Source organism: Gymnoscopelus microlampas (genome assembly GCF_963454915.1).
Source record: "Gymnoscopelus microlampas genome assembly, chromosome: 1".
Lineage (NCBI taxonomy): Eukaryota > Metazoa > Chordata > Actinopteri > Myctophiformes > Myctophidae > Gymnoscopelus > Gymnoscopelus microlampas.
Window position 1 is genome coordinate 16,913,469 of NC_139962.1, and position 26,951 is coordinate 16,940,419.

At 43.4% G+C, this 26,951-nt stretch overlaps 1 protein-coding gene across 1 annotated transcript in view; it reads left to right on the forward strand.

The window, feature by feature from the left end:
- Positions 1–327: 327 nt before the first annotated feature.
- The window catches only part of ly75 (lymphocyte antigen 75), a 37,294-nt gene continuing 10,670 nt past the window's right edge, over positions 328–26,951 (forward strand). Inside the window, exons 1-21 of the mRNA XM_084057110.1 lie at positions 328–531; positions 2,414–2,794; positions 4,102–4,272; positions 13,204–13,365; positions 14,587–14,706; positions 16,420–16,560; positions 16,935–17,138; positions 17,970–18,127; positions 18,890–18,997; positions 20,226–20,314; positions 21,055–21,224; positions 21,701–21,894; positions 22,412–22,554; positions 23,159–23,237; positions 23,490–23,561; positions 23,907–24,030; positions 24,162–24,197; positions 25,096–25,265; positions 25,549–25,619; positions 25,820–25,896; positions 26,464–26,600. Of these exons, the coding sequence (XP_083913236.1) occupies positions 444–531; positions 2,414–2,794; positions 4,102–4,272; positions 13,204–13,365; positions 14,587–14,706; positions 16,420–16,560; positions 16,935–17,138; positions 17,970–18,127; positions 18,890–18,997; positions 20,226–20,314; positions 21,055–21,224; positions 21,701–21,894; positions 22,412–22,554; positions 23,159–23,237; positions 23,490–23,561; positions 23,907–24,030; positions 24,162–24,197; positions 25,096–25,265; positions 25,549–25,619; positions 25,820–25,896; positions 26,464–26,600 (2,895 nt within the window). The 5' untranslated portion in view covers positions 328–443. The remainder of the gene's footprint in view (positions 532–2,413; positions 2,795–4,101; positions 4,273–13,203; positions 13,366–14,586; positions 14,707–16,419; positions 16,561–16,934; positions 17,139–17,969; positions 18,128–18,889; positions 18,998–20,225; positions 20,315–21,054; positions 21,225–21,700; positions 21,895–22,411; positions 22,555–23,158; positions 23,238–23,489; positions 23,562–23,906; positions 24,031–24,161; positions 24,198–25,095; positions 25,266–25,548; positions 25,620–25,819; positions 25,897–26,463; positions 26,601–26,951) is intronic.

The window sequence follows — 26,951 nt, forward strand, 5'->3', positions numbered from 1 at the left end:
GATGTCACGGAACGCTACACTGCCGAGCGCCAGCCGTCGCAGACAGGTCAGTCAGTCAGACAGACAGACAGACAGACAGACAGACAGACAGACAGTCAGACAGTCAGTCAGTCAGTCAGTCAGACAGACAGACAGACAGACAGTCAGTCAGTCAGTCGATACGCCACTGACAGTTAGAGAGAGGGAGAGAGAGAGAGAGAGAGAGAGAGAGAGAGACTTTTGGGTTGTGTGGAGCGAGAGAGGGGGAGAGAAAGAGGAAGAGCGACAGTTGGGTTGGGTGGAGAGAGAGAGAGAAAGAGAGACAGTTGGGTTGGGTAGGGTAGGGAGAGATAGCTGCGCAAGGTGATCATTTTGGGTTTTTATTATGTATAGAGAAACACATCGTTCTGCATGAAAGCGAACGAGATCCTTTAAAAGCTGTGCTGAACACGTCGAACGTCAACATGTCCAGGACAACTCTTTGTCTTGGTCTCTTCATTGTGTGGGAGACGGGAATTCTCTTTGGAACTTGTGCTCTGGCTGGAACTTCTGGTGAGTTTTGAGTCCCATGGATTTTTATTTTTTGATTTCAAATGATCAGTCAGTGTTTGATGCTTTTCGACCAGGTTTGATTAATATTTAGCCAACATAATAATAACGATAATAAGCCAAACCCTTATAGAAGCGGTCAATACTCAATACCACCACGGCGGGGACAATGTAAACAGGACTACAAGTCAAGACATGTTGGATCTAAATTACAAGACTACTCTCTGTTGACATTTCACAATGTGGCCTAATAGTTAGGGATGGGATGAACATGGTTATTATCGTGTATCGTGATTAAAAAAAACGCATAATCGAATCGTGGAGATTTTTTTTATCGTGAAATGTTCCTCCGTCATACACTAGGATGAATTAGCTTAATTTTGTTCAGCTGTAAACTCAGTACCACTTAAAGTCTCTATACTTGATCGGTCAAAAGAGCGCATTTAGTACGCTCTTATTTCACTCTACACCAGGGGTCTTCTTCAACAGGGGGTCCGGGACCCCCAGAGTTACTACAGGGGGTCCGCCAAATCTTTGTGTGATAGGATTTTTTTTTTACATTAACTCTAGCATCCCTTTTCTGAGAACTTTAGCCAAGCCGCCGTTGTGAGCTTGTAGATCTGATATTTTTGGCAAAGAGGTATATAGGTGTAGAGGGGGGGAAAAGTTATATAGAGTCCCTGCTTCATCTCTCTCTCAGCTAGGGGGTCCTTGGCCTGAAAACGTTGAAGACCCCTGCTCTACACGAATCGATTTTTTTTCTATGAGCTTGTAGATCGGCTATTTTTGGCAAACGTTCTGCCCAGAATAGGGATGCTGCTGGGCATTCAAGTGGTTATCAACAGTGACATTTTAAGTTTTAAGCATAATTTTGATTATCGGGATAATATCGTTAATCGCAATAATGTTTGCCATGATAATCGTGACTTGTCATTTTCATACCGTCCCATCCCTAGTTAGCAGCTGCACAGGACAGGGTGATACAATGTTGCTTATAGTTTCTCTTTCAGTTCGGGCTAACTTTTAGCACCCAGGACGCATGCATATAGCACAGTAGTGTCCTGTGATAGTCTCTCTACCGCCCCCTCACCCTGTTTATTTTGATCTCTCTCTCTCTCTCTCTCTCTCTCTCTCTCTCTCTCTTGAGAAAAAGTATAAATAATACCACAATGTAGAAATACTCCTTTACAAGTAAAAGTCTGGTATTCAGAATTGACTTGTGTAAAAGTGTAAAAGTACAAAATTAAAAAGTAAAAGTAGGCTACTCATTATGCAGACTGTCCCATTTCAAGTTTTCAAAATGTAACATCTTTTGAAAATATTTTCAAATAGCAGAAATATATATAGAGCTTAAGTGGTTAATGTATGTTTAGTGATAATAGAAAATCTAAATCTACAAACTATCTAGTTAGTACTAAAGTTTTCAAATAATTAGAGGAGTAAAAGTGTATTTGCCTCTGAGACGTAGTGGAGTAGAAGTAAAAGTATTGAAAATTTGAAATACTCCACTAAAGTAAAAAATACCTCAAAATTGTACTTAAGTACAGTACTTGAGTAAATGTACTTACGTTACTTTACACCACTGCTCTTTCCCCCTGTCTCCCTCTCCCCTGTCTTTTTCTCCCGCTTATATTTTATTTAGAGCATCAACATGTTCAGTGGTTGTGTTTTATTGCCTTTGGGATAAAAGGTTTACATCACATTTAGCTGCAATCGTTCTGGCATCACGCCACTCCCCTCAAATATTCATATGAGTCCCTTTATTAGAATGTTGTCGTGTGAAATGATTCAGCTCCATATACTATCATTATTTATAAACACTTCACTAGGCCTCATTTGGGATGATGACTGATCATCACTCATGGCTTTCCCTCTGTTACCACAGACATAGATGCTTTTACCATCCAGCACAAAGAGACAAAGAAGTGTTTGGTGGCAAAGGACTCAACCGGCGTGGGCCTCGAGTCCTGTGACATCACCGATGGGTCTCAGTGGTGGAAGTGGGGAGCCGGTCATCGGCTTTTCCACGTAGACACATCCCTTTGCCTGGGGTTGGAGGTACAGTCCAAGGCATTGTCGCTGTTGGACTGTGGCACCAAAGGGCTGAACGGCTCATTGTGGTGGCGTTGCCGAGATGGCATTGTTTACACCATTTACCAGATGGGCCTAACTCATAGCAATGGCAAAGTACTTACCAAGCGTGACCCAAGCGACACCTGGACAAGAGATGGAACCGAGAGCAGCATATGTCAGCAGCCGTACCGTGGTGAGTGAGTGCACTTTTCAAGAGAGATGGATTAAAGGGGAACGTTGCCAATGTATAACCTGAATGAATCCTATTGTTCTGTTTTGAGGACAGGAAAATGGAACATAACAATTCCCAATATATATGGATGTTATGGTTGGTTAACAGTCAATAGTCAGCATCTTGTTTTTAAATTGAGAGTGAGATTCCAATTTGTTTTATATTATTGAAGCTGAATTCAGTTAAAGGTTCTTAAACCCCAAAAACTGAACTTTAAACATTCAGTGGATTTTCTGTGGTCTGGGGTTTTCTGAATAATTAGGCTGAAAAGTAATCGGTGATTGGCCCCTGGACTTTGATGTTACAGTCCATTAATCCATTAGTCCATTAATCCCCTCTTCGCCCCTCCCCTCTCCTATATATTCCTTTGGGGGGGGGGGGGGGGGGGGAGCAGAAGTGATGATTAACAGTTAAAATCCCTCAACAGCGACACCCACAGGCAAAGATTTATTTTTTCATTGCAGTTGAAAAGGCTTTAGAAATCAGAGAGAAAAAATCATGCCATGGATCACTGGAGTGGATTTTTCAGTTAAAACTTTTAATACACGTTTGAAGGACCATGATAAATACTTTTAATGTGTTGTAAAACTGAATGTCATGAAACCTTTAAGCCTGCATTTTTGTTTCCCACACCCATTTGTTGCTAAATATTGTCTCCTTATGCCACTTGAACAAGCTATGCAAAGGTTTTGCATAGCTAGAATATTGCTTGTGTTTAGTGTGAATACAGCTTGTTTGGTCATATGTTTTGGAATCTGTGCCGTGTGGGATTCTACATGAAATGTGGGGTGTTACAGATTACTCATCAAGTACTGTGTGGCCTAGTGATTGGCTTATTTTCAAGATTCAGTTACAAACAGTGCAATGATCTGTGTCTTTGGAAAGTTAGGGGAAATCCAAGTGCTGATCACCTTTGAGATGCTATAAACAGTGTTGTGATCTGTGACCTGTATGATAACCTCTTGGTTTCATTTTTGATCTACACTTTGATCAACATTTTATAGCTTCAACACGAAGCCTACTAACACGTGTCTTCATTTCAGAATACAATAGAATGTAATAGAATTAACCCAACTTCTCACTCAATGTGTTACACATTTACATTATTTATGAATGTAGATCCGTATTCACACTTTTAGTACCAGCTGGTCACAGTGTTTTTAGATTTGGGCCCAGGTATGATTTTTGTGTACCACAATGTTGTAGAACTAAAATGGCTAAAATAAATGATTTGGCTTCATGCACTTCTCTCCTCTCTTTCCTCCTAGTTGTTCACACCACAAATGGGAACTCTGCAGGAGCCCCCTGTGAGTTTCCTTTCCTCTACAATGGCACCTGGCATCACCGCTGTCTCCCTGATGAGGATTCCCCTGGATTGTCCTGGTGTGCCACCACTGATGATGTCACTGAAAGAAAATGGGGCCACTGTCTAAAACCTGGCATGTTGTATTTTGTTGTCTCTCAATCAAGTATGAGCCGGAAATATCACACAATCACTTAACAAAAACCAGCTCAGTTTCCTTGTGGTTAGAGTGTCCGAACGCCCTGAGATTGGGAGGTCGGCGTTCGATCCCCGGCCGGGTCATACCAAAGACTATAAAAATGGGACCCAATGCCTCTCTGCTTGGCACTCAGCATCAAGGGTTAGGGTAAATTCCCTGCGACATGCCAGTGTCATGTCCAGGGGGTGAACTTGTACATCAAGCTGCCTCGTGCTGCAGAAACAGGAGATAGGCTCCTGCCCTATGGGCCACATGGCTTGGCAAGGCCATGTGACTTGTGATTTTTGAAATAGACTTTGGTCTATGGGTGCCTGGAATACACTGAAATCTTGATCTGATCCTTAATCCACCACGTTATAATGATATTATATGAGACAATACAAAGTACAATTGTACTGTCACACCCAATGTGACTCTGTCCTTATTGGGCTTTCACAGCCAGTTAAACTCTCCCTTGTAAATGTAATCCTCCAAGGAACAAGCAGTGTTGATCAAGGACTGGTTTATTACAAAAAAGTGTGAAACTGAAACACATCAAATACAAAAAAGACACAAATTAGGAACATAACAGCATCCAAATTATAAAGTAGGCCAAAAGCCAGAACTTCCAACACTGCTAATAAAGTTTGCACAAAGTAGAACATAATGACACAATACTTCCTAAAATAAATAGTCACAATGTGGTTGAAATGCCTACTTACTTATTTTGCACTGTAAAGGGTAGAAACCACTGATGGCATAAGATGACTAATACTCAACACACTATCCTTCATGTTGTTTACAGGGGAATGGGAAGTCTGAATCACTTCCTGTAGCATATCAGCTGCAGCTCAAGAACATAAACAGTGCCCCCTGGAGGCAGGGGGGAACTAAACACTAGAGAAAAGGAACAACTATGCCATCTAGAGGCAGTAAAGTAAACTAGGGAAATGTTCCATTACACTCCCCACCTTGGCATATTTTAAAATGTCACAATTACATATTTGCATAAGCTAATCTTCTGGAGACAAGAGAATGATACACTCTGAAATGGGTCTTAAGAAAGTCTTAGTAGTCTTGTGACGAGTAACCTTGACTTCCACCTTCCTAACGACTCCATCTTTGCTTGGGAGAGCCTTCACGATGACTCCTGTAGGCCACTCGTTTCTTTTTAGTTGTTTGTCCTTCAAAAGAACAACATCTCCTTCCTTCATGTTTGGCCTATTGAGCTGCCATTTTTGACGACTCTGGAGCAGGGTGAGGTATTCTTTCTGCCATCGAGCCCAGAAGGTGTCAGCAAGAACTTGAACCCTCTTCCACTGATGTTTGAACATGTCGCCTTTCCCGAAGTCTCCCGGGGGAGGTGGGGCTGCACCAAACTTCTGGGTGAGGAGTGTTGATGGGGTCAGAATCAGAGGCGCTTCTGGATCAGAGGAGACAGGCACTAAAGGTCTTGCATTAATAATAGCTGTGACTTCAGCCATTAATGTTGTCAGAACTTCGTGAGTCAGCCTAGAGTGTTCAGCTTGTAAGAGCATTGAGTCAAGGATGCGCCGAGCAATGCCTATCATACGCTCCCACGTGCCACCCATGTGAGATGAGTGGGGAGGGTTGAACGCCCAAGAACATCTCTGGTTGAGCAGGTAGTCTTCCACACTCGTCTCACCAGGACTCGGAGGATCTAGCTTCAGTTCCCTGGACGCACCAACAAAGTTAGTCCCACAGTCAGACCTCAGCTGCTTAGCAGGCCCCCTGATCGCGAAGAATCTGCGAAGTGCGTTGATGAAGCTAGAGGAGCTCATAGTTTCAATCACTTCGATATGGACAGCTCTAGTGGACATGCATGTAAACAGAACCGCCCATCTCTTACTGTTGGCTTGCCCTCCTTTAGTACGGCGTGCAATGACCTCCCATGGTCCAAATACATCGAGGCCAACATAAGAAAATGGAGGATCAGTCTGTAAGCGCTCAGCAGGCAAGTCAGCCATGATTTGCTGCTCTGTTCTGCCACGTAGCTTCCTGCAAGTCACACATCTGTGAATGACGCTGCTGATAGATCTCTTGGCTCCCACTATCCATAAGCCACTTGCTCGTACAGCTCCCTCAGTTAGATGTCTTCCTTGATGCTTTACAGCTGCATGATGGTGACGGATAAGCAGTGTAGCGATGTGATGCTTGCCTGGGATCAGAAAGGGGTTGGCTTCATGTCTCAGCAACTTTGACTCTGCAAGGCGTCCTCGTACTCGCAGTAGACCCTTGTCATCAATGATTGGGTGAAGCTTGTAAAGGGAACTGTTAGATGGCAGGTCTTGTTTTGCAATGATGCATTTTATTTCTTCTGCATACACTTCATGCTGGACGCACCTGATGACTGTGTGTTCTGCTTGGGTGAAGGCTTCATCTGTGAGACTTGCCTTGCAGCGGTGCCAGCCTGCACAACTACTGGCATCTATGGACTTGAAGCTGCGAGAGATGTGACGAAGGTGAGCTACAGCTTTGATGAGGGAAGTCCATTGTGAGAAGCGCTCGAAGCGCGCTGAGCCCAAATGACTTGTAGATACTTTGGTGGCAAGCACTGTCACATTAGAGCGGATTTCCACATCTGACTCTGGGTTGATGAGTTCAAATGGGTTTTTCTCAGGAATGTTACTCTCAGGCTGTAGAAGAAATGCTGGACCGTACAGCCACGTGCTACTGGCAAGGTTCCCTGCTGTCACAGACCGAGAGCCATGATCAGCAGGGTTGTGCTCTGTTGAGACATATCTCCACTGGCCTGGTAGAGAAGATTGCTTAATTCTCTGTACACGATTATTGACATACACATGGAATCTTCTGTGTTGGTTGTTTATGTATCCTAACACCACTTTACTGTCTGTGTAGAATGTGATTTTGTCTACCTTCATGTCAATTTCTTCTGTGAGGAGCTCTGACAATTCCACAGCAAGCACAGCGGCGCAGAGCTCCAGTCTGGGAACGGTAATCTCTGGTACTGGAGCCAGCTTGGCCTTACCCAGGATGAAGCCGACTTCAATGTGGCCATCTTCATGCGTGACCTTCAGGTAAGCCACTGCTGCTATAGCCTTGACTGAGGCATCTGAGAACACACACAGCTCGGTAGCCTTGGCTTGTGAGATGGAGAAGGATACATAAGTACGAGGAATATTCAGCACTTTAAGATCCTGCAGTGAATCTTGCCATCTTCTCCAGTTATCGTACATGTCCTGTGGCAGGGGGCTATCCCACTCAAAGTCACTGCTGGAGAGTTCTCTGAGAAGGAGTCTTCCCTTGATAGTCACAGGGGCAAGGAAGCCTAGAGGATCGAATAGACTATTGACTATGGAAAGCACCCCACGGCGAGTGAAGGGCTTGTGACTCTGTGGAACATGGAAAGTGAAAGTATCAGACATGGTGTTCCAACTCACTCCCAAGCTGCGCTGGACAGGAAGCTCGTCAGCGGAGAGATCGATATCTTTGATTTCCTTGGCCCTGTCTTCTGGGGGGAAAGCATTCACCACTCCCACTCTGTTGGAGGCAATTTTATGGAGACGCAGATTAGAGAGTGCCAGCATTTTTCGGGCTCTCTGTAGAACATCAACGGCCTCAGCTTCGGTAGGAAAAGACTTCAGTGCATCGTCAACATAGAAGTCCCGTTCTATGAAGTGTCGTGCGTCACTACCATATTCACCTTCCGCCTCCCTTGCTGCCATTCTCAGCCCGAAGATCGCCACTGCCGGGGAGGGACTGTTTCCAAAGACATGGACTCTCATTCGGTAGTCTACCACATCTTTGCTGAGGTCGTTGTCTTGATACCAGAGAAAGCGAAGATAATCTCTGTGCTCTTCCTGCACAACAAAACAGTAGAACATTTGTTCTATGTCTGCCATGATAGCAACTGGTTCCTTTCGAAAACGGAGGAGCACGCCTAAGAGGGTATTGTTCAGATCAGGCCCCGAGAGCAGCACGTCATTGAGAGAAACTCCATCAAATTGTGCACTTGAATCAAACACCACACGAATCTTCCCAGGCTTCTGTGGGTGGTAGACGCCGAAGGTGGGAAGATACCATCTCTCTTTACCTTGTTTACGAGACGGTGCCAGCTCTGCATGTTTGTTATCAAGCATTTTCTGCATAAATTCAACAAAGTGTGCTCTCATGTCTTCCTTCTTGTCCAGCATGCGTCGAAGAGACATAAGGCGCTTGTAGGCGTAGGGTCTGTTGTCCGGGAGTAGACGTCTGGGGCTGCGAAATGGTAATGGGGCGACCCAGCTGTTAGTTTCATCTTTGTAGACTACTTCCATCTTCTTTAGGAAAATCATGTCTTCAACGGATGGTGCAAGCTGGTTGTCGGTATCAGTGCGATGAAATACAGTCTCTCCTAAACTCTCTTCAGTGGGCCTCAAGTATGGGCTTGAAGGTTGAAGTTGATGAGGAGTGGCTTTTGTGTAGCTCATCAGACTAAAATTCTCCTTCACATTGATGCGGCTGTCACAGGGAGTGAGAAGGCTTGGGCGTCCATTATCTAATACATGTGTTTTTAACGCACTCACTTCAGTTGGCTTGTGAGCGCTTCCGAGGCATACATCGCCGATGATAACCCAGCCCAGGTCGAGCTTCTGTGCATAGGGGTCGTTGTGTCTGCCATTGAACTGCTTTCTCACCTTGTGAGCTCTCAGTAGGTTCCGTCCAATGAGCAGGAGGATGTCAGCGTTTGGGTCGAGGGGTGGTATGTCAGCGGCTATTGACCTCAGATGGTGGTGGTGTTGTGCGGCTTCAGGAGTTGGTATTTCTTCCCGGTTGTTAGGAATGGCATTACACTCGATGAGTGTAGGGAGAGGAAAATTAATTTCCCCATCTACTGGCTCCACTATGTAGCCACAAGCTCTTCTACCTGATGTTTCTGTTACACCAGCGCAGGTCTTCAGGGTGTAGGGTTCAGTTGTGCCTTGTATGTCAAACATTTCAAAAAACTCAGTCTTTGCGAGGGACAGATTACTTTGATCATCCATGATTGCATACATCTTCTTGATGTTGTGGCGCTGACCTTCAGGAAAGACATGCACGAGGCAAATCTTGGAGCATGATTTTCCAGATATTCCATTTCCACATACCTTCGTACACGATGTCGTGACATCTTGTTGTGATGAGCTGGCTTCCTCCCCACCATGCTCTTTAGGGGAAGAGAGGGGATTGGGTGTCTGTGGTGGTGCGCCAGGGTGAAGTGCTGCCAAGTGCCTTTCACTGTCACATTCCACACACTTGATGGTGACATTACAGTTTTTTGCCTGGTGGCTGGTGGAAGCAAGACAACGGTAGCAGATATTATTGTCTCTGATGAACTTCTTTCTGTCTTCAAGAAGCATATTCCTGAAACTTCTACACCTTTTCAGTGGGTGTGGCTTGTGATGTATGGGACACTGCCTGCTTAAATCTCCAGCCACACTTTCCACGTGCATGGTTCCATCTGCTGAAACATCTGTTTTGTGCACCATAACTGATGGCCTTGTGTTGTAATTACCTGGTGGATTTTCCTTCTTGGGGACAGAGGAGAGATACGCTGTGGTAAAGCTTGGGTCATTCCTTGTTCTAGCTTCTTTCCTCACAAACTCAGAAAACACATAGAAAGGTGGAAAAGAAACTCTGTGTTCTTCTTTAAATCTTGAGCCAACTGCTGTCCATTTTTCCTGGAGATGAAAGGGTAGTTTCTCCACAATTGGATTTACTCCCTTGGCTGTGTCAAAGTAACATAAACCAGGCAGATACCCATCTAGCTTTGCACATTCTAGTTCGCAGAGCAAGTCTGATAACTCCCGGAGCTTGTGAGGTTCTTTGCTGGAGAGCTTTGGAAAATTGTCTATTCTGGTGGACAAGGATTGTTCTATTGCCTCTGCTGAGCCATAGCATTCCTGGAGTCTTGTCCAAATCATATTCAAACCAGCAGACGGATGACGTATGTTGACTGCTTTGACCCTTTTTGCATGTTCTGAAGATCCTGGGCCTAGCCACTTGATGAGGAGATTTATTTCTTCACTGGCAGTAAGACCAAGGTCTGCAATGGTACTCTGAAATGTAGCCTGCCAGCTGAGATAATTCTCTGGCTTGTCATCAAACTTAGACAGTCCTCCAGTTACCAGCTGACTCTTTGCTAGGAACCTGGCGAGGTCACTGGTTACGTGGTCAGTAGCTGTAAGGTTTGGGCTAAACCCCTGCTGAGGTTGTAACTGCCTGTAGGAAAGGTATTGAGGTGTACCTGTTTGCAGGGTCGGTTTACTGCCATCTGGTTGTGAGAGGTGGTATTGATTTGGCTCTTGTTTGAAGTGATGAGGCGTGGATTGTGGTGAAGGTTTCACATGCCATGAAATGTCATCATGCTTAATGGACCTATGGGCGAGGTCATCATTCTGAATGTACATACGGCTGATGTCATCGTGCTTAGCAGGCGTGTGGGTGACGTAATGCTGAGCGGACATGTGGGTGGTGTCCCCCCGGTAGGTGGGCATGTGGGTGACGTAACGCTGTGCGGGCATGTAGGTGATGTCGTCACAACGAGCGGGCATGTGGCTGATGTCATCACGATGAGTTAGTTGGTGGGTGATGTCATCACGGTGAGTGAGCAGGTGGGTGATGTCATCACGGTGAGTGGGCAGGTGGGTGATGTCATCACGGCGAGTGGGTACTTGGGTGATGTCATCACGGCGAGTGGGTACTTGGGTGATGTCATCACGGCGAGTGGGTACTTGGGTGATGTCATCACGGCGAGTGGGCAGGTGGGTGATGTCATCACTGCGAGTGGGCAGGTGGGTGATGTCATCACGGCGAGTGGGCACTTGGGTGATGTCATCACGGCGAGTGGGTACTTGGGTGATGTCATCACGGCGAGTGGGTACTTGGGTGATGTCATCACGGCGAGTGGGTACTTGGGTGATGTCATCACGGCGAGTGGGTACTTGGGTGATGTCATCACGGCGAGTGGGCAGGTGGGTGATGTCATCACTGCGAGTGGGCAGGTGGGTGATGTCATCGCTGCGATTGGGCAGGTGGGTGATGTCATCACGGCGAGTGGGCAGGTGGGTGCTGTCGTCATGGTGAGTGGGCATGTCTCTCCATGTTTCAGTGAGCTCAGTGTAGTTACTTGCATGTTTATTTATGTACTCACTCACTTTCTGCACTGGGCTTGCTTGTATGGGCAAGAACTCCAATTCTTCACTTAGCTCTGCAAAGTTAAACTGAGCAGCAACAGACTCCATTACCTCTGCTTTGGCCATGGCAGCATCAGCTTCTTTCTGGAGTTGTAGTGCTTCAATGGTTGCGTCTAAGCGGGCTTTCTCCATGTGAGCAGTTGCCTCTGTGCGGGCTTTTTCCATATTGGCATTAGCTTCTATGCAGGCCTTCTCCATTTTAATGCTCATTTCTTTATCAGCATAGGCTGCTCTGGCTTTAGCAGCCTGTGCTTCAGCCATTGCTAGTGCTGCTGCCATACTGGCTCTAGTTGATGTAGATGATCTCCTAGAAGATCTTGCTGATGATCGAATAGACAGCTTCCCTGAAGATCTTGAGTGAGCAGAGAGTGACTTGGTCTCCTCATTGTCTTGGCCTTTATCCTCTGTGTCCATTTGTTGACTGGGTATGGCTGGTGCAGAGTAGTGCTTGTCAGCAGTGTCCACAGTTAGTTGAAGTCCCTCATAGAGTGTAATAATTTCACTGTACTGTCACACCCAATGTGACTCTGTCCTTATTGGGCTTTCACAGCCAGTTAAACTCTCCCTTGTAAATGTAATCCTCCAAGGAACAAGCAGTGTTGATCAAGGACTGGTTTATTACAAAAAAGTGTGAAACTGAAACACATCAAATACAAAAAAGACACAAATTAGGAACATAACAGCATCCAAATTATAAAGTAGGCCAAAAGCCAGAACTTCCAACACTGCTAATAAAGTTTGCACAAAGTAGAACATAATGACACAATACTTCCTAAAATAAATAGTCACAATGTGGTTGAAATGCCTACTTACTTATTTTGCACTGTAAAGGGTAGAAACCACTGATGGCATAAGATGACTAATACTCAACACACTATCCTTCATGTTGTTTACAGGGGAATGGGAAGTCTGAATCACTTCCTGTAGCATATCAGCTGCAGCTCAAGAACATAAACAGTGCCCCCTGGAGGCAGGGGGGAACTAAACACTAGAGAAAAGGAACAACTATGCCATCTAGAGGCAGTAAAGTAAACTAGGGAAATGTTCCATTACAACAATACATAAAGACCATGTGACATATAACTGAGGATACGATAGGACAGCCTTTATTGATCCTGCTGTTTAAAATATGACAACATGCATACACACAGTACATAGAGATATGCCGTACAACGCAGACTGCCCAAAAAATTGTGCACTGCCCATTGAACGACACACTATAGAATAATGTTCAGTAAGAACACAAAATGATCATAAAAAGTTACATGTTCAGTTAAAACACAAGCAGCGGTATGGGGGGTTTGGCTAGCTTGTCATTTAGGGCTTTGATGGACAGAGTGACAAAGCAGTGCACCCCCCACACAGGACAGGCCTGGACAGGCCATCCTACTGTAAATCTCATCTAATACAGGAAATGGTTAGTCAGTTCCCATCAGCTGTCATTACAATGTCAGAACAAGAAACTCCTGACCCCATTGTGCACTAACAAGTAGTTTATCACTCATACATGTGGATAAGTACCATAACCCCTTGACTCCAGTGCATTCACAGAGTGTTAAAAAGTGTAATAATTGACCCATAAATTAATACTGCCTCATTTTACAATGTAGGCTGAACCGTGGGAGACCATACAGTATATATAGCACATACATGCAATAACTATCATTGTACTTTCTGTCTGTCTCCTTCACAGAGGATGGGTGCCAGACCCTGTTTATGGCGTCAGAGGGGGAATCATGCTACGAGTTTGTTCCCAGTGCAGCAGTGACTTGGCACGAGGCTTTGGATTCATGTCGCAGCCAAGGGGCTGACCTGCTCACTCTCTCTGGCCCTGAAGACCTCTCCTCCTCCGTCTGTAAGACTGTTCTCCTTTACAAACCTTTTTTACCCATTAAGACCTGACGCCGATTCTACAAAGGCCTTCTAAATCAGTAGTTCTATCGAGATTTTTCAAAAATAGCAGATGTACAAGCTCACAGCGCGGCACGATCTACGGCGATGAGAGCTTGTATATCGGCTATTTTTTAATAGCCAACGATAAAATCTAAAATGACACAGATGCTTTCCCGGACTGAATGGGTTAATAGTAGGGGTGTGTCGATATATCGTCCCGCGATACATCGCGATACGTTTTCGTGACGATATGTATCGTTTTGGCGTTTTTTTTGTTTTTTTAATCGTTTTGGCGTTTTTTGAAAAAATAATAAAATGTATAATATTTGTTTTTGCAATAATAATAATGCAAAAACAGAAGTATTCGTTTGCATTTGCTCCCCTCCCCCCCATATATTTTCATAATAAAAAAGTGCCATATATCGTTTTGTATCGATGTCGTGAGCCCAATATTGTGTATCGGATCGTGAAATTAGTGTATCGGCACAACCCTAGTTAATAGATAATAATAATATTAATATTGGATTTGATCACAACTGAAGCACGTCAAAGATGACAAAACAAAAGAAAACTATCACGTACACACTGTGCACACTAAAATAGCGCCATTGTTTGTTTGCCACCAAATAACAGGCCAGACAGGCCGAGCCAAATTTACCTCTGTCAGTTTCACTTTAGACTTTGCTCTGTAATTGTCTCCCAGACATAGGATGATGAAGAATTGGATAAAGTTTTACAGGAACTAATTATGATATAATGACTTTTGTATAAATGGATTTCACAGCAGTAGTTTGAATATTATTTCTTGCGAAGGCCGTTGTCTGTCTCAATATCTCTCTCTTCCCCTTCCTCTCATTCTGTAGAGAACTCTTTGAGCTGCACCGCAGGGCGCTGTTCTCAACACAGTCTTTTATCTAATTGTGTTTCATTCAATGCAAAGAAGCCAAAATGCAACGCCCGTACACACATCTTATGCAAATATTATCAAAAACTGACGAAGGCTGAAGCTTTTAACTTGTTAAATAAGTGTTTTTTTGTTCTGCTTATCATCAAAGAAAAAACAAGTTCAATTTACAGCCTTTCTTATACTCGCTTGACCAAAAAAGCCTTACATGATTCTTAATCGTTCTACTTTTCACATACCATTATGCAACTGGCATATTTTGATGTTTGTGCTTTGCAGTAGTGGAAGGTCTTGGCAGAATGCCAGAGAGGATGTGGATCGGCCTTCACCAGTTGGACACCTCTCAGGGTTGGCAGTGGTCAGATGGCTCGCCCCTGTCTTTCCTGCGATGGGAATCTGGTGAGAGCACAAACACATGGCCCAGAGTTGTGTGATAATAACATGTACTGTACAGTATGTCTTCATCTTATTTCATCATCTTTCTTTGTTAGCTTCATATCTGTTTGGGGAAAAGTGATACACTTCGTGATAAATGAAAAGAGAAGAAAGTTGTATATTGTTGTTGTCTTGGTTAAGTCAAAGGCCTTCTCAGAAACCATGTTGTAACCCACGTTTATGTCACAAGGCACCAGATGAAAAACAGTCAGATCCATTTAAGGCAGGACTGCACAGCTTGTGCAGACTGCTTTGTCAAGAGTCTACAGTACACGAAAACAATTGGCACGTGTTCGGGGGAGGGAAGCCGGGCGGGGAGGGTGATATTTATCACTGTACGTATTCCTGCGGGCTGGGGCGGCACCTGTCAGCAGGGAGTGTTGGGCGGGAGGAGTAGGACAAAGGCTCTACGTCCTCCTGGTGGGGGCTCTTCACTGGTAGGTGAGTCAGTAGGATACAACAGCAGTGACAACACAGAAATGTGTGTGGGGAGGAATCAATTGGCATAACGCAGAATATTGCTAAATATGAATGAAAGTATTAACGTGCCTCAAAACAACAATGTTGATTTGATTAAGAGATTCATTTTTTACATGCATACCTACAATCAACTACTTTCTAACTTTCGCACACTTCATGAGTTTCACTTTGGCATCAATTGCATCACCAGGCATTTCCTGCTTTTGCAGACTGGTTTGCTGCGTTTATTCATAGCTGGGGTGGTTCTGATTCATGTTGTCATGCTCATAGTGGCGTGTGCTGTGGTTAGGTTTACTTCTGTTAATTTTCTTTGGTTAGTATATTTGTTTCCGTTTAATATTATGATTAACTGCAACAGATATGGTCACAGCTATTTCAGCATAACATCCCTTTCAAAGCTTGACAAATGTTTACAAATTGTTAAAATGATTTGCAGGCAAAATATTTCCCAATGAATTGTGTAATGCTAATTTTAGAGCTCTGCTGCTGTTGGTGCAGTGCTGTAAACTGTGACTCACTGTCAGTCAGAGAAACAATGAGGCCAGTGTTGTAAACAAGGTCATTGTGACTGGCCATTGATTGGACACAGTGTAGTATTGAGCTTGTTTGGGCACACTAACACATTATGGACACTGAATGGAACGCCTTATAAATCCTGCTAACTATTGTGATATGGTGTGCTGTGTAAGACTGGCAGTGTAGCCACACTGTCCTTAACTCTGAGGTTACTTTAGCCATCCAGATTAATGCTGATCTGAGCTTTTTTTAGTGGTGACAACCACTTAAGCCCTATATATAGGAATAGTGAAAATAGCTACTGATCTACACACTGTGAGCTTGTAGCCCAAAATAGTCAATTTGTTATTTCATAAGCCTAGTATTTATGATGGATATAAGATCTCTTCAAATTGTTTTCAAATAAAAACTAAACTAAACTAGCAACGCCACTATAAAAACTATAGTTAAAAACTATAATAACCTTGGATCAAACGTCAATCACTAAGTGTGTGTGTGTGTGTGTGATTGTGTGTGTGTGTGTGTGTGTGTGTGTGTGTGTGTGTGTGTGTGTGTGTGTGTGTGTGTGTGTGTGTGTGTGTGTGTGTGTGTGTGTGTGTGTGTGTGTGTGTGTGTGTGTGTGTGTGTGTGTGTGTGTGTGTGTGTGTGTGTGTGTGTGAATACATGTTTCGTGTTGGACAGGAATGCCATTCTCCTCCATGTTTGTTGAATCAGACTGTGGCGTACTGAACTCTAGACAGCGATATGAGACTGAAGCGTGTGACAAACGGCTGCCATACATCTGCAAGAAATTCGCCAATGCCTCCCGAACAGCAACAACTGGTACTTTCACTTCCTTTTAACTACTTAAACGGATGCTGGGGCTTTTAAGTGGTTAATGGGTTGGCACATACTGAAGTTAATATTAGAACCAAAATCTTGTTCTTTATTAAGTTATTTAAGTTATTTTACCTTACATCCTCTCTTCAAAACCAGTGTAAAGGAACACTCAACCATTTTTTAACTTTAGCTCCATATACTGGTTCCTCACTAATGTTCTCTGGGACCATTTCGGTCTACTCATGTAGGTAGGCTGTGTAGAGTTGTAAAATGTACCTGCCAATGAAATAATTAGTGGGGATTATAAACTAGATTTAGCATCCTTTTTTCTTTTTTAAGCAACAACCATAGCTCTCGTTCTCTCTCTCTCTCTGTAGATACTTCACTTTACAAGGAAACAGTGTGTGACAAGGACTGGATCTCATGGAACGGCTGGTGCTACAAGTTGGTCAAGGATAAGCCCCAGGGGTTTATGGATGCTCTATCGAGCTGTACAACTGTGGAGGGAGGAGGCGGAGTCTCTCTGGCCAGTTTACACTCCTTTGATACCAAGGAGATGATCAGTACTAACTTCCATACAGGTAGATGTCTTACATCATATTTCAGTTGAAGCTATACAATCCGGGACTTCTTTCAATGAATAAAACTATATTTGAACTATTCAGTATTTTAGAGTATGTACAATATCACATCAGCAGTTGTTGGAGGTGGTCTCCTTGTTCTTGCATTAAGAAGAACCAGCATTAGACCCTGGTGTTCGGGCAGGACACCTACTGATTGACAATGTCAATAAAGTTATTTGAAGTGCACAACTCTTCCACACACACACACACACACACACACACACACACACACACACACACACACACACACACACACCATTTAGACTCCATCTCATCCTCTCTTAGCACTCCTTATTTCCTTGTATCACTAATTGTTGTGTATTTTTTTATAGATGCTATTTATACTATGCAGCTGTATGTTGGTTAGACTACTTGTTCACACATGCTGTGTATGTTATTTAGAAATACTTACTGTACATACACTGTTTTATTATCCACAGAATGCCAAGTATGTAATTTAGATAGCATGTTGTTTAGAGGTTTGATGTTTACGCCGTATCCTAGTTACTTAGTAGCACTTAATAGTTTTCTATTTACTGACCACTTTCCCTGCTGTTTGCTGACTAGGGTTCCCGCAACTTACTTAGTCCAATCTTGTACTTTGTACTTAGTCACTCTGGATGAGAGCATCTGCTAAATGCTTAAATTGTAAATTGAGACGTCGCTGCTCGCTTTCCCTTTCACTTTCCCTTTCCATGTGTGAAAATGGACCTGGTTGCATAGTGAGATGTACGATTACATACGATTTCCTTTTAAAATTAACTGCTCGTGTGTGTTGTGCTCAATCAGATGGCCCGCTGGATGTGTGGATCGGTTTAAAAGGAACAGACATTAACTCCACTGTCTTCAAATGGGTGGACCAGGGACCAGTCACCTTCACCTACTGGGCCCAAAACCAACCCCTTCAACCCACCCAGGATCCCAGCTGTGTCTTCTACTCTGGACAGGTGTGTCTTAGGGATGTGCACAGCTATTTGACTAGTCTATTAACTAAACACGGCTGCCCCTACTAATCGTTTAATAAGTGCTAGTTGTTTAAACTATTATTTATAATCATAATAATTTTATTTCAAAACGTGCTTTTATTCTGCGAAAAGACATTGTTTCAAGGAATCTTATTTCCCTGAGTTACTTTAAGGCACAACTGCAGTATTCAGAATTCTATTGTGTTGGCTGCCTCGCAGGTAAAGTTCCGGGAAAAAATTACCTTCCCCAAGGACCACAACATAAATGCACCAGCATGGAATAGCCATCAGACTGTTCACTGGAGCATACTTGTCATTCAGTAAAGTTAACCATGGTTTTCCTTGTTTCGATTTCACCCGTGAAAGATTTTGTTGTCTGAAATTAAACGGTTTTGGTGTATCAACTGGATTTCTTTACATACATTTTTCTAGGATAGCCATAAAGCATGCTCACAAAATGCACTACTTTTCTGTGTTTTTTTTAAATCATTATATTAAGCGTTACCAAATGACTTTTATATTACAATCATTGAGATAATGTTTGGCCTTATACTGTAGATTTCAATCTACAGTATAAGGCCAAACATTATCTCAATAATTTGTCGCTCACATCGTGTGTGTGTGTGTGTGTGTGTGTGTGTGTGTGTGTGTGTGTTACCCGAATACTGTTTATATTTCTGCATCATGTGTTCATGTCTGTTATTCTGTGGTCTGCAAAACAAACATGTTTTGCGCTCTCCCAAGGCTCATGGTTGGAGGACGGGGGATTGCACTCTCAAACTACCTTTCTTGTGTCGGAAGAAAGGCGAAGTCAGGGAGTCAGTGACAGATGCCGGCTGCCCACCTGAGGGGGTGAGCATCATCATCCACCTCACCTGATGTTAACTCATTGCCTGCCATGGACAAATTAATTAGTCAAATTCTGCTATGGCCCAGCCTGCCAAGGACGAGTTTGGACAAGTTTTGCAAAAAAATATATATTTTTAATTTTTAGCGGTGCCAGCCGCTCTACATTTGACCGTGTCTGTGTGTCCGTCCGTCCGTCTGTCCGTCCGTATGTTTGCGGACGGCAAAGATGCAACACATGCAGCACTTCAAGAAATGCACACCCACACAAGCCAGCATTGCACACGTGCAAGCCAGGACTGTACACGTGCAAGCCAGGACTGTACACGTGCACACGCATACACACACGCACACGCACACACACACACACACGTAAAATGCAGACCTGCGAGGCGCACCGTTGCAACACATGCGCCACTAAAGACATGCACACACACAAGCCAGCACTGCACACGTGCAAGCCAGGACTGCACACGGGTTTGCGCACGCACAAACACACACACACCAATTAAATAACCTCATCAAACTAGAACGGATTACCGCTATCGGCACCCCCCCCCCCCCCCCCCCATTCTACGAGACCCCTGTGTGTGTAATGAGGGGATCACCGTGCGGATAGCATTCACAGAAAATATTCCATGATTTTTCAAAGGTTGATAAAATCGCTCGTTGGCAGTAGCGTAACACTATTACACTATTACTCTGGCAGTTAAAGAGTTAAATGCTTTCTAGGGCTGTCACCAACATGAAATATTAGTTTACAATTAATTGTCATGTAAATAATTGCAATTAACAATTTAATAATTGATTTGGCTTTGAACATTGGAACATATGAATAAAAATTACATTTCTGTTTGCCTTAAAGGCATTGTAAACAAAAATGGCAAAAAAACAGATATGACAAATAACTTAAATACAGTAAGAAACGACTCAAAATAGTGGAAATAGCCGATCTACAAGCTCGCAACGTGTCGCAACGCATTCTGAGCTTGTAAATATGTTATTTTTGCAATTTGTCAGCGAATTACTTTGTACATGAATGGAGACAATTATGAAAAATGATCGTGATTATCTTAAATAATTTGCAATTAGGTGATTATGTAATAAATGTGACAGGCCTACTGTCAACCAAGGGAAACCCACAATATGTGTCTTGATTTGACCTACAGTATCGCTCAGAATCCAAGATTTCGTTCCAGTCTCTTGATTTCTCCCATCTACTTCCTTCTTTCAGGAATGGAGAAGACATGGCAATTCATGCTACCAACTGAACCCAAAGGAAGTGTCCTTCAAAGAACACTGTAACATCACCATAAGAACCAGGTAGATGTTTGATAAATGGTGTCCCCTCTCTGTGACCTAAAGGTGTTTTTTTTTTCTCACTCTTTATATTGTTTTTTTTTAATTGTCCAATTCAATTGCCCTTTTTTTAAGTTTTCTTTAGATGTTTGCATTTTCTACTTATACTTTACTTATGTGACTATTTACCTTGTTGTTTATTGACTGGAGCTCATGCTTACTCTGCTAATCCAATCTGGCACTTCAGTCTCTCTGGAGCGTCAGCTAAATGCCCAAGTTGTCACCCTGGGCAAGACCTGCGATGTTGGTTGTCTAGGAAGTTGACAACCGGAAATGGTTGAATTTGGCGGAAGTACCGCCCAAGGAAATGACGTTGATGCTTTACAAATCTGTTAACATTCTCCGTGAATGAAACGAGTGTTGTGATTGGTCAAAAAATATCGTTTCCGGGGGAAACGGAAATATGTCCACTCAGGACTTCCTAGACATAGGGTACATCCACACATGAGCGTATGCTGACGGCAAACGCTACGCTAGCCCCGTACACACCCATGTTAAGTTAGAAACCGGAAGTTCCGGTCCGGTTTTTCCTATAACATGGGAGTGGACGGGACTTCCGACTTCCGGGCGTCAAGTTGTCGCTCATGTGTGGATGTACCCACTCGCTGCTTTAGGTCGTGACCAGGCTCTTCTTTTCGCAGATGAGTGAGGCTGGGACCGAGGTTACCAAGTTGTAAATGTAAATGTTTCCTTGTTCTTGCCAGGTTTGAGCAGGCTTTCATCAGCCATCTACTCTTGGATCACATTGGGAAGGATACCCAGTATTTCTGGATTGGCCTCCAGGATATTAAAAACACAGGGGAATACCAGTGGGTGAGCCAGGACGGCGCTCTGGGCCAAGTCGAGTACACCCATTGGGGATGGTTTGAACCAAGTTAGTATCCACTCCACTGCTGCAACACAGCACCATTAGTGCCTAAAATAACTGAACTGCACCTTTTCTGCAGGTATGTGATTGTTGGAATAGATGGGAATCATCTGGGAATGTGTTTACAACCCTGTATCTGATGATCCTTTATCAGCGGGGCTGGTAGAGGATCAGATTTGTTTAACATATGATGTCATGTACAACCTCATGGTACTGCATATTGTTAAACTGACAATGTCTGCAAATATAATGTTCAAAAAATACTAATTTAATCACAGGGCACAAGCACTTTAGGGGTTGGGACAAACATATAGCACTTTAGGTTTGGAATCATAAACAATATTGTTCTTGTTTGTATTTTCTCACCATGGGTTTCGAGTTGTCTTCACTGTTGCAGGATATTATCTTGGATTTATAGGTTAATTTCAGTTCGGTGTAGAGTTTGTTTTCTGCAGACTGTAATTATTTATTGTACATTTTAGGTCTTCACGGGGGCTGTGTGGTGATGTCCACAGCAAAACCCCTGGGAATGTGGGAGGTGAAGAACTGCAGCCTGTTCACAGCTGGCACCATTTGTAAAATAGACATCGCTCCTCCACCACCCCCAGAACCAGAGATCACCACAGACTGCCCTGATGGATGGATATCCAGACCTAACATCAAATACTGCTACAAGGTGTGTGTGTGTGGGGGGGGGGGGGGGGTGGGTGGGTTGATTTCACTGACCTTTTATTTCAAGACTTTTAACAGGTTTTTAACAACACCTTCTACTTTTTCGATGTTTTTTGTTGAATGCTTATGCACACTGCACACACAGCATTTTTTTTTCGCTGATCTCACAGTGTTTAAGTTGTTAAACCACAATGCCAAGCTGCTGACCAGCACTGCGAAAATGAGTGACATGCATGCAAATTATCCATGTTAATACTTAATTGGCGTATTTTAGCTTGTTAAAAGCAAAACTATTTTAAGACATGACAGTAATTTGGTACAAAATGTAATAAAAAAACAACATAAATATCTAAATTTAAAAAATAAATAATATTTTAATAGATTAATCACATTTTATTTTGTAAACGGTTTGTAGGGGCATCCCTGTTTATTGTTGAATAACCGAATATCTGCGTACACCCCTAGGTTACACACACAGTACCACGATGATGATTTTCATGCGGTGCTTTCCTACATGTTAGGTCTTCCATGAGGAAAGACTGAGTCGGAAGCGCTCCTGGGAAGAAGCTGAGAGGTTCTGCCAGGCTTTAGGGGCCAACCTGCCCAGCTTCACAAAGCAGGAGGAGATGAGGGCGCTGAACTATGTCATAAGAGACACTATTAGGTACACACACACACACTTACTTTCTCTCTCTGAAGAATGTGTTGCAAATAGTCCAATGTAATTAGAGTTAATCCAAATGTATTAATATTGGACTACTGAATACAAAATGCCTGTTATAGGCATTTATCCAGAAAGTGAGTGAGGCATTGCTATATTGAGACACAGCATGTTTATGCAATTCAACTTCGCCTAAACGCTTAGTTGTGTAAAGGATATGTTTCAGCATGGTGAAGGTCGGATTACAGACAGTGGTGTAGTGGGCATTGCGTACATTTTTCAATACTCATTTGCTGCACTATCAATACAAGCCTATGACTCTTCCTCATCTCTACCTAGTGGAAAGGTCAAGAAAACCACAACACGCACGCACGCACACACACAGTTGCTCACATGTAGCAGCCCCTCCTCACTTACAGTTTGCGGGTGTTAGCTTGCTAAAGATAAGTGTACAGAGCCTCTGTGAACTGTTTTCCGACATTGGTATTGTGAATATTGAAATTTGGCAAGGTATTGCTTCAAAGTTGTTGTTTTTTGTGGATCACAATGAGCTGTCACTAAAATGATCATACTTTATTATAGTGATTTTCTCATGTTGTTTCTACAGCAATGACCGTTTCTTCTGGGTGGGACTAAACAGGAGGAACCCAGCAGACCGCTCCTGGGAGTGGAGTGATGGCAGACCAGTGAGTACAGGACTAAGTCACACACCACACACACACACACACACACACACACACACACACACACACACACACACACACACACACACACACACACACACACACACACACACACACACACACACCTTTAGCTCTGTGCCACTTCAAGTCCTCATTGAACCCTTCAAGTTGAACTCTGTTTTTTGTTGTTGAAATGCATCAAGACCAGGTTGAACTGAATCATTGCACCTTGGTTCTTTTATGCCTCCACAACAGGTGGCCATGAGTATTATACAGCAAGATTTCCAGGAGGATGACGCGTACAACCGGGGCTGCGCCGCATTTAAGGTGAGCTGTGTGGAATTGCACTTTTTAATGAGGGTTATATTTGAGACATTTTTTTGCTACATTAACCACTAACCTTTTTTTGCTACATTAATCACTAACCTCAACCTCAGACAGTTCCTGTCTGTAGGTTCCTGTTTATTAGCTGTTCTGTTTCAAGATGTTGAAACAGAACAAGATGTTGAAACAGAGGACATTAGCGAACTAGACGGAAGGGATAATCAGTGATATAATATTCATCTGTTTTTTGTTAGGATGCATGATTTATAAAAACATTTCTTCTAGTGACAACATAATGAAAATGTGCATTCTCTTGGTTTTGACTCAAATCATCTCTGTGCTTATCAGACAATGAAAACCAGCTTGAAGCACTTGTTTGTGTTCCTGCTCCACGACTTCCCTCCCAGGCCATTCTATGCCAAACCATTCCATTGTGATGCCAAACTAGAATGGGCCTGTCAGATCCCCCGGGGTAAGATCAGTGTCACACACCACAAACACCAGTAGTGCATATCTTGTAGTCAGATTCAGCCACCTTCACACTCATTTGTTTACTTCAACTGTGATGTGAAATTCATTCAGTAATTGATTGTCATTCAACAGGAAAGACACCCAGTAGCCCAGAGTGGTACAATCCTGGTAAGCATCCGACCTTGTGATGATGATAACGATGATGTATTCATATCTTTTGGGTTGAACAAGCTGGCCCCTGAAACCATTTGATATGTTTTATATCCGTTGGACCCCAATCTACACTGTAAAATCCTCAGCGTAAATGTAAATGAGAGTGTACACATGTAACCAAATGGACCTGTAAGAGTCCATTTGGTTCCATGTGTACACTTTCAGAGTTCTGAACCTGTGGGTCAGGACTTTTTAAGGGGTCCCCAGATGACAGAGAATTGACAATTAAGAACTTTTTAAGAACTTTTTAATACCTAAAAAAAAAAAAAAGAAAGAAAAAAGACCATTACCGCATCAAAGGTAATCAATAAACTATACTCTAAAAACTGGTCAAACATTGGCCAAATTGTCAAATAAGAAAGAGGTAAACATTTGAAAATAGCTGATCTAGTAGCTCACAATGCCTCGCGTTGCGAGGCGTTGAGATCTTGTAGATCTGCTATTTTCACAATATTTATCTGTGGACCTGAGTCAAACAAAATGTAATGTCTCACTCTCAACTCCTACAATTGCAAATACTTGTCAGGGTGGGGCTCCCCAGTTCACATATGATTATTTCCGGGGGTCGCGGCCGAAAAAGGTTGAGAACCACTGCCCTAGGGGAAGCATTAGTTCCTAACTCTCAGTCATTTAGCTGGGAACCCGTGGAACCCCCTCAGGGACCCCTGGGAGTGCCCTGGACCCCACGTTGAGAACCACTGGTCTATACCACGTGTACTGCAGTTTTGAAGCCTGTCTATAGTTTGTGAACATGTACTGTAACATGACACCTACTGATGCTGTTTTTCATCACTAGTGTCGATACTCAAATAGTAAAAATTCCACACACCTAAACAGACCTTTTGGATTTCAGGTGGGCACCATGAGACGTCTATCTTCATAGATGGTCATGAGTTTTGGTTTGTGGCGGAGCCGAAGCTGAACTTCGAGGAGGCCAAGATGTATTGCGGTCACAACGGTAGCAAGCTGGCTGCACCGCCCAGCTTCACTGCAGCCAGGCAGATCCACGAATACATAGCAAAGGTAAACGAAGGTCTGCCCGTGTTATGGCGAGCCTATAGCAATGACATTGCTCGGCGTGCTGGTGTTTGCCAATTTTTGTCCCTTAGAACCCAAATATGTGAGTGTGTGTATTTGCCGTCTATCTTGTTTGTGAATGTTTTGTTTAAGGATATATAAGGATATTCACAGTGTTATGCACTGTCTCACTCTGTGTATGTAAGCCTCTGCCAAATGTTCTTTGTTATGTTTTACATGAACCGTTCCATCCATCTATGCTGAGCTGAGACGTGTTGTTATTCAACAGGTGTCTCGTGATGCTCCCAAGCAGAACTGGTGGGCCGACATGACACAGCCTGGACGTCTCTTCCCCATGACGTAATATACAGTGCACACACACACACACACACACACACACACACACACACACACACACACACACACACACACACACACACACACACACACACACACACACACACACACACACACACACACACACACACACACACACACACACACACACACACTGTGTGTGTGTATACAAATACTGTATGTGTTTGTGCTTTGTATCCCAGGTTCACCCAGTCGAGGTACTATCACCCAACGTTTTTGGGCAGATGCACCTCTATCAGTCCAGAAAACCTCTACCCAGGTGAATAGACATTACACTACCATGTACACACAAGCCCCTTTTCCATCAGGGTTAAACCGGTTCCGTTCTTTCTTCCCGCCTAATTTTGAATTTAGAAGTTGGTTCGTAACTGGAACCCAAAAAATATTTGTTTTTTCTTGCCCTGAACTGGGAACCAAAGTGGGCGTGCAGATGCGAAATAAACAGTGGCAAAAGCAAGCGAAAAATTATCATAAAAGAAAAGTGTAACTGCCATTGGCGATTGAATTTCCCCCGTTAAATGGACACTTGACCGGTCATATTTGACACATTGCTGGCCAGGCCTGGAATCGAACCTGGGGCAACTGGGGGACACCTGTCCCTAATTGCAATGGCGCTTTAAACTGGTGGAAACGCAAGCCGGTTTGCTGCTGGTTCCGTGAAAGCACCAAGGTTCCAAGGATCTACAACGGAACCAGTTCTAGCACCAAGTTCTTTTGGTGGGAAAGGGACCACAGTTCTGTTTTAATTCTCACAGAGCAGAAGCTATGTTGTGCATATTGTACGTATAGCCTCTTAACGACAACCCTTCCATGTTCTCACTTGCAGAGTATATGTTCAGTTGTCAACAGCAACTGCCATTCGTGTGTGAGAGAGACAACATAACATCGGTGGAGATAGAGCCCTTGGAGCCTCACCCTATTGGCCTGCCCTGTGGAAACGGCTCCTTGGTCTTCAGAGATAAGGTCTGACTCTACGACACCGCCTGCTGGTCATTTCATGCTAGGGTTTAAATCCGGGGTTTAAATCCATTTTGATATCATCCTCCACCGGCCAAAATGATTCTTTGTTCTTTTTTCCTCATGTGGTTTAATGGCTGAACAATAACATTGCTTAATAATAATCGCTTCAGCAACAACATTGCAAAGTAGGCATGTGCAGTAGTCACATCCTAAAGGATGTAAGGCAAATTGGGGACATCAGTCAATATTGCTCTAAAGCTCTTAATGTCTTGATAGAAAATGAAGTCTTGCTAGGTTCACATGTTTCATTATTAATCTTGATGAAAAAAACATTCTAGTCCATCTCATAAAATA